Genomic DNA, 8,898 nt, shown 5'->3' on the forward strand with positions numbered 1-8,898 from the left:
AATCCAAGATGGCTGCCATGTGCCACAGGAATTCTAGTACAGTAAACGGGGGGATTCAACTAATGGGAACTGCAAAGATTAATTTTCCACTATCAAATTAAGTTTGTTTCTGAGTGTTTTCCACATCCTTTCCACCTACACAGTATGTATGTGGTGAGTAACTAACATGTATTCTTGGACATTTTGAGAAAATCCAAGATGGCCGCCATGTGTCATAGAAATACTTCTAGTATTACAAAGGGTTGGAACTAATGCCAGCTAGGAAAAACATAATTCACTATCAAATTCAGATTATTTTTTCAGTGTTTTACATATTATTATTACACTGTGATAAATATCTAGCAGGTAATAAATGTGCATATTTGATAATTTTGAGAAAATCCAAGATGGCCGTCATTGGCCATAGGAATACTACTGGAATTACAACTGCACATCCATGGCTTTTCGTCTACTACCAGGGTGAAATTGTGTTTGTTTATCAAGTTTTGCCCACCCTTATTAGTCCTATTATATATATATATATATATATATATATATATATATATATATATATATATATATATATATATCTGGTGGGTAAATAGTGTGCATCCTTTCCGCTACTAGTATTTCCTCCCATGCCCTCCCCCTCCCCATCCCCACAAAAAAAAAAAAAAAAAAAAAAATCAAGATTCTTATACTTAAGTCTATATACATGTAGCTCACATGCACGCACACACACACATAATCCATTTCACGACAGAATATGTTTTGCAGGGATTAAGGGCATGTTATCCTTTTTTCCCCTTTTTAAACCCATGCTGTACTTTATGCTTGCAGTTCAATATGCATAAGAACTCATTTTGGACATTTTACGAATCGGGGAATGTGCTTCATGACAATAAATCCAGAATATAGGCTTGTCTTTATTTTCAGTCCATCATTTCTAAACTGTTACAATGAATGAAATAATATCTCTCACTGTGTTAGAATAGACCTCAATTGTGCTATATGCACTAGATAAGAAAATCGTTCATTCTTGATTTACAAATTGTAAATTGTGCTTCTAGAGATATTCAGACAAACCTAAAATCATGTAAAAAAAATGAAAGTAAATGTAGTTGAAAGCAAAACTTCTTAACATTAGAGAGTTGTCTTCCACAATCTTTAATATCACATCACTCAAAGTGCTAACTCTTGCACTTTTTTCAAGAAAAGAAAAATAATCACTTCAATGAAATCATATTCACAATTTACAAGAGCACAACCACTCAAAAAAGTACACATATTTAAAAATAGTTCTACAAAGCCTAGATTCCAAAGCCAAAATTTTATTTCATTACAGTCTTTACCCATTGCACCATATCAGAAACCAGCAGACTTCACAATACCTGAACATAATAAAAAAATAACAGCACTACAAAGTGATTCAAAATAATAAAACTACTTGCATTAGAATTCTGCATCTTAATTAAATCTAGATTAAACCGACCTTAATTGAAAAGGATAAAAAGTTGCATAAGAGAACAAAAAGTCCAAGTACATTATTTAAAACAACAAAACAGAATGTGCATTCCTATCTTTCAATGTTACATGGCTAAATTAACTACTTCAAAGAAAACTGAATTATTTGTGTTAATATGAAATCAAACACTACAGCACCCTCCTTCTCCATCTTACTGAAAAATTGAAAAATTCCAGATATTTTCATAGCAGGTGTCTAATCTCTCTCAATCTATATTGGACAATAAACATTTCACAGTCATAAAAGGCAAGTCAAGACTAAAATCTTGGGAATCATAATTAGCTATAGACTATCCCTATTTTAGGCTCTTGTAAATTTTGAAAATGGAGCATACTGCACCGGAAGATCTTACCATAAAATGTATCAATGTACTTTAAAAAAAAATTCAAATAAAAGATTTATAAGGAAAACCGAAAACAATTCATATTAATAATATTATTTCTTTTTCAGCATTTTCTTTACAACTCCGTTTGCTGGAAGAAAGAAAGAGAGAAAGACCTCTTCTCAAATGTATTCTACTGAAGGCGTCAGACATGAGTCACAGGAAACCTGTATAAAAAGGTAAAATAATCTCTTTCTTAACAAAGGAAAAAAAGTCTTGGCAATAATATCTATATGAACTCTTGGATAGTCAACAGATTGTATTAAAGCTGCATTGCCCAACTTCTCTGTTGTCCAATCAGCGAATCAGTTACAAGCAAATAAGCTGTATCATCCAATGTAATGTGTGCTTGCATATCATTCTAATGGTCTATTGGAGGATTGTGTGAAACTCTTCACTCTGGAGTAATAAAAATTGGGGTACTGGTTTTCATTGTTCACATCAAATTCATGGTGAACAGATCTGAAAATAAGGAAAAATAAATTCCTAAGAGGACAATTCCTTTTAAGTAAAATTGAGTTTTCAATCATGACAGGCTTTGAAAAAATAATAGTAATGAATAAAAAAAGCTAAAATGTTATTCTTAAATATAATAGTAGTTTTACTTGTTTGTCATTGTTACTATGTACCCTTGAATATACATGTATTTGCCAGATTTGGTTCCAACTTAAAATATCAATATCTTTCTCCTTTTACCTGCATCTGTCTTCTCATTAACAAATAAATTAAAAAATAAACAAAAAATATCAAATTATACATACAAAGCACTCTTAGTAATCTGTTAATCACAAGCACATAGTGTGTGCTGTACCAGAGAGATTATGTGGTTTTCAATGTGAATACTTTTGTCTCCTACCTGTCTTCAGAATGAACAGAATAGTGCTCCCACACCAGTTGTGTGTTACGATGCCTTCCACCACGATCCCTCAGAATGAAATCCTGAAACAAAACAAAAAAAAAAAAAAAAAAAAAATTAGAGATGCTGTATTCTCTTTTAGTTCCTATTTAATTCATACACTGAAGAGGATGTGATGATTAAATAATACCCATTTTCCAGCACTTTGTAAGATGCCAGAGAAGGCAAAAAATATCAATTCACAACTTTCCCATTTGTACATTGCCAGTTAAATAAATTAATATGTTTTCTGGGACATAATTTAGATCTGTACAGCAGTGGGCCTGGTCTGGCCTCTTCTGAGCCTCTGGCTGACATTTACTTTCTAAAAAAACCAGTAATTTGAATGAGCCAGTTATTTCATAGCTATACTCATTACTTTGTAAAATAGTAATGGTAAGGGAGAAAGAAAAAGATAAATTGAAATAGAGAGAGAGAGAGAGAGAACGTACCACATGAAATACACGTTCCTCATGCTCTTGCTGTGCTTCTTGTTTTCTGCGTCTATTCTTGCTGACAATTGTATCGGCATTGTTGCTTCTCCTCAGTACCCCAGTAACCTAAACAAGATACCACAACCCACAACCATGAGCCAGGAATTTCAATCTAGACAGCAACTAGTACAGATAGTACAGACCATTTCATCAGTAATAAGTATAATTTTAATAGTATCTTTAAGGACAACAAAATTGCTTGGTTCTATCTAAGGGTATAAGATTAAGGTGCCATTCAGAATAGGGGACTAACTAGTCCGAGGGTCAAATATGGCGACCCACTATAAGGCTGCGTTCACATGAAAAATCTATTTTCTAAAAATCTATTTGCAGTATCTTGTGATCATGGTCTGTGCCCTGAATACCCCGCGGCGTAATTACTGGCAGCGCAGAGAATTAATTACAGCTTTGGAAGTAACTGGCTCGCGCTGCCCGTAATTACGCCGCGGGTATTCAGGGCACAGACCGTGATCACAAGATACCGCAAATAAATTTTTAGATTTTTAGAAACGCAGCCTAAAGCTTGCCATATAATCCACTAGTAGACACTGAATAGATATCCTGTGGGGAAGTATTCAAGTGGGTCGGCCACATTTGACCCTCGAACTAGTTAGTCCCGTATTCTGAATGGGGCCTAAAACTGATTGAGAAAACATATTTAAAATCTCACCTTGTTCCCAACTAGTCTGTAGTAGCCGTACATGATGCCAGAGGTCCTGTAGTGCTTGGAGACCAGTTTGGGGAGCACTGTGTGGGGGTCATCAGCTGTGGTTAGGAGCAGCATGTTGCCTGAAAGGTCATTAGGTCAGGGGTCATGAAGACCAAGGTGAAGGTCACTTGTTAAATGCATTCATATGCATTTCAATGGTGGAGTATATATTCAGATAGTTTTTACTTGTAGCATGTTTAAGAAGTGTTTGTATGTATTTATATTATTGTATGCATTAATGAGAGAGAGAGAGAGAGAGAGAGAGAGAGAGAGAGAGAGAGAGAGAGAGAGAGACTACAACTAACACATCAGAAACGGGTCGTGTTCTGACCAAACAAATAAGCCTAACAGTAACACATATCATCATATTTCCATACTATTCAGTCATAACAGTGTGATCTTTTGATGATGTTTTTTTTTTAATCTATACAGGTCTGAATGAAGAGAGAGAGAGAGAGAGAGATCACCCTGAATCTCACCATCAGCAAAGAATCTTGCATATCTGTAGTACTCCACAGAGTGCCAGGGTCTGTAGAAGCTGTCTAAACTGGGTTCCCCAGGGCGATAGTATACAGTCTTACTGATATAACATCCTAAGATAAAGTATTAGGGTTTACAATATGTATTTCAAATAAATGTGAACAATTTCAAAGTGTCATAATTTTGTACATTAAATCACAATGGCAAAACATAATGCAGGGCAAGTGCTCTCATTCTGTAATACACCAACATGACTACAGAATTCAGGACCAAAATTGTTTGAACTTTTAACTTGTCTGAACATGACACAATATTACCGTGAACATGGACGTGAGGCTTGTTGAGGTACAGCAGTCTCCAGGAACCTTCACTTTCAGTGTGCTCACAGTTCAAACCCCAGGTTCTGTCAAATAAACCAATAAATAAAACTGCTAGGTACTGGCAGTGTCACTCTTCATTCAATTATTCAATTATCTCGTAAAATGTCCAGTCTTTTATCATCTATTTTTCTTTCTGTAAGTAATACACTAGTCAAGCTTAAAATAACATGAAATGTGGTGGAGATCCCTCACATTCATACCCTTATAAAAAGTAAAAAAGAGTGGTCTCTTATATATTACCTGAGACTGGCTAGCCTCCAGAGTTCATCATCTCTGGCACACAGGTAAAACCCTCGACACACCTGTAATGTACACAATAATCCCACGTTATACTCCCATCAGTATAGCATACACAACAATTTCAGTTTATATTACCATCAATATAGTATACACATACACAGTATAGTAATTTGTAATTACGTAGTCATAGCCTTTAAAATATGTTTTTCAGCGTCTTTTGTATGAGAGCTGCTGGTAAAAGGCAAGTTGTACACCCCTTAATGATGAGTTGAGCCATCATGCCCCTTAGGTGAAAATAAATAAATAAATAAATAAATAAATAAATAAATAAATAAATAACTGTAAGAATAAATGAATATCAGAACTTCAGAAAAAGTGTCCTTACCATAGAGAGTTGTTCCAAGGATCTCATATCTAACTGATCTGATACGACCCATTTAAATATGTACATTAATACTTCCACTGGTAAAACAGAGATGTGGGTTCTCTGGAAAAAAATTGAACTTATTTGCGGGTTTGATAATGCAGCCATGAGTGTTTTTAGAATTTTGAGAGTCAAAATTTACAAATGGCTTCATTGTCAAACTTGCATATGAGTGGTGAATTTCTTTACACAACATAAATAGCTTTAGGAATCTAAGATCAAATATTCAACAAAATACACATACAAAATTACCAATCAAAGAATTGGATCGCATTTCATCTTGATCTAAATTGTATTGCCAAATATTATTAAATGCTGAATAATGACTTATTGCCACATTTAAAATGAAAAGCTTACAAAATCCAAGTCAAATGACCTGTGGTATTAATGAAAATTGTCACAAACATACTTGCTGCTCATACTCTGCCTCGCACACGTTCTTCACATCACGACGCACACGCAGTTTCTGAAAATGCTGCACAAGATCGTCCAAGTCTGCCTCATCTTCATCTTCAGTCTGGCCACTTACAGAATGAAAAATAAATAAATAAATAAAACTGACATTACATTTAATATTCCAGAAACTTGCAGAGGTTAGGTAATTAATTAAGTTAAACAGAGGCTGGGGTCTATTAGTCTGGGTGAAATATATCACCCTTCAGATACATGTAAATACTCAACCTACCTTGCACTTCCAATGGAACTACTGCTTTGTAATCTCTCTGAGGGGAAAAAAGCAAAATATTATTAAGTTATAATCTCTATCTTATAAGAATTAATGTTGTAAATTAATATGATTTTATTGTTGCAAGCATGCATACATTGTTGGCGTTTCCGGATGCTTTTCACTTTCACCACTGGCAAAGTGTTGTGGGCTCATTCCCAATGTAATGTTTTAGGTGCATCGATGCACCTCTGTAGAGACTCTCATTGAATACAGTCAAATAAATAGATTAACATGCCTCCTCTTGTTTGTAATGTATTCATACATTTTATCACCAGTTCTACTGTATTGTACTCAACACCAGGAGGAGGGGTGTCTGTTGATCTGGACCCCGTTACAAGAAAGCACCGTGCATTGCGACCGAGTGCAAGTGACTAGATTCCATAACTCGCCCATACTCACCCCATATGGGGGTTATAGAATCAAGACTCTTGTACTCAGTCGCAATATGCGATGCTTTCTAGTACTGGGGCCCTGATTGTATTTAGCAATCATATTCATTACATTCCCTTGAAGTCAGAATATATCACAGAGTTTAGGAACAACTTTATAAGCAATATCTGGGCATACCGTCATTTATTCGGACAGCTTATGCTTTTTCATAAAATAAAAGAAGGACACCACACTGATCTAAAAGTCTGCACCAATTTTCAATTTTTGGGGTAAAATAAAATACTTATGTGAAACATTCCCCTGCTGGGCGAGTACTTACCTCTTTTCCGGACTTTGTTTTTTCTCAGTTCCTCTATCCTGAATTCTATATCTGGTACCAACTGGATGGCCTGGCGATAATACCTGACAGCTAAATAGAAATTATAAACAGTTCATCACACTATAGGATCAGAGGGGTGACATGAATATGCATATTTCCAAGTAAAGAAAGTCTTCACTCCTCCTGTTCTATGTAACAAGTTTTGCATCTAATTATATTCTTCTGGTCCAAGCACTGGTTGAGAAGACCCCCCCCCCCAAAAAAAAAAAAAAAAAAAAAAAAAAAAACACCTCTTATAGAATCTACCTACGGTCCAAACAGCATTGTTAGAGGACATTCAGAAACAGAAGAGCCAAGTGCTAGCTGGCCCACAACCAGTCAAATTGAGCCGAGATTTAATTAGTGCCCCTGCAGGGATGACGCGTGGGGGCGTGCAAGAGGTAGAGAGACCATTACACGATTAAGCAGTCTTCCTTTCATGTAGGTCTGCCATATTCAGGCTGTGGACCAGCTAGCACTCGGCTCTTCTCATTCCGAATGGCCTCTTACTATGGATGTCTGGGACAATTACCTTCAAACAACATTCCTGACTTTTCAGCATTCACTCCCACCAAAAACAGACGTCTAGCCTAAACGAAAAATAATATTATTCTGATAACACAAAGTGTATGTATAAATTCAACATAGTAAAGTTTAGACAATTGCTTAACATATTCTTACTGACCAGCTTAAGAAATTGAAAATATTTCATTATTTTTTCCGACATTTACCTTGACTAATTTCAAATTTTCCAATATGTCTAAAATAACATAGCCACTATAACTAATTTAAAATGTTTGCCAGAAAGAAACTTTCCCGTACTGTAACTGACTCGATCACTGGACTTAAAACTTTATTTCATATCTTATATATTCTGATATTTGGAATATTAATATGGATAAATATTTTGCTTTTAATATCAAAATCTCAGAGACCAGCTATACGTTAGCCTTACCTTCTCAAAATCATTTACATTCACATCCTCTGTTGACTTTTTTCCTGGACCATTATCTTGACCTTGACCTGACCTGACACCCTTCTGACCTTGACCTTTTTTCAACTCTTGCTGCCACTGTGATCTGAATTTGTGCAGCTGATCTTGAATATTAGACGATTCCTCCGACTCCTCCTGTTCCTCATCCTCTGAAGAAGAATCAGACCCAGCTGTTCGTATGGCATTTTCATCCTGCAAGAAAAGGGGGAATACTGGTACACACTGGTGTTTTAAACATGGGATGTCTCATGGGAAGTGAGTTAAAGTTTATTTTGAAAGCAGCACCTGTGTCCTCTTGATCCCCTTATAGTTTTAGTACTAACTGATGTCTAAATGGAGTCCATATTCAAATTTAGTTAAAATAGCTAGGTAATTTATTAACACATTTATAATATACACGGAAAATCACCACTAGAACTACAAGTTTTGAATTACTATTATTATCGTCAGAAACGTGTATAAATCAAATTGATACCGGTTGGTAATATAATTCTGGAACTTACATTAACTTAAGCAGCAACTGTAATGTAATGTAATGCAGGTTCTGGAATTTGATTTATAAAAATCTCTGATTCTTATTCTATTGCATGGCTAAAAACATCCACCCTTTTACTACCACTATTACTTAGCAAGGCCTAGCAAATCTTATTACCAGTTTACTTGGCAAGAACAGGGTCAGGGGTACCATATTTCCCTCAATTGAGTCGGAAAGGTTAAAATGCTACTTGACAGTCCTGCACTTATTTGTAATATTATGCTTCACTTACCATTGCATAAAATGTTCAGTTGTCCTATTCTTTCAGGCGGTTAGTTCACGGCAAGTGAAGCAAATAACGGAACTAAAAAACAATCTGGCCTTCCTGAAAGCCGCCATTTTGGAATAGAGGGAAGAATGGAGAACACGAAGGAAATGACGTGAAA

The 8,898-nt window shown here is 35.4% G+C and overlaps 1 protein-coding gene across 1 annotated transcript; it reads right to left on the reverse strand.

Annotated features, from left to right (window-relative positions):
- Window positions 1-892: 892 nt before the first annotated feature.
- Window positions 893-8,887, reverse strand: LOC106154899 (F-box only protein 9-like). Its single transcript, XM_086998464.1, has 14 exons — window positions 8,745-8,887; window positions 7,939-8,169; window positions 7,516-7,573; window positions 6,945-7,034; window positions 6,194-6,230; window positions 5,918-6,032; window positions 5,470-5,571; window positions 5,085-5,146; window positions 4,782-4,867; window positions 4,464-4,577; window positions 3,946-4,064; window positions 3,234-3,341; window positions 2,743-2,825; window positions 893-2,348 (listed from the first exon to the last, which is right to left on the reverse strand). Exons 1-14 carry the CDS (start codon window positions 8,745-8,747, stop codon window positions 2,243-2,245), a joined length of 1,314 nt encoding a protein of 437 aa, XP_086854590.1. The 5' UTR covers window positions 8,748-8,887; the 3' UTR covers window positions 893-2,242.
- Between the last annotated feature and the right edge of the window lie 11 nt (window positions 8,888-8,898).

Source organism: Lingula anatina, unplaced genomic scaffold (assembly GCF_051362555.1).
Source record: "Lingula anatina isolate TDL-2025a unplaced genomic scaffold, LinAna3.0 unanchor82, whole genome shotgun sequence".
NCBI lineage: Eukaryota > Metazoa > Brachiopoda > Lingulata > Lingulida > Lingulidae > Lingula > Lingula anatina.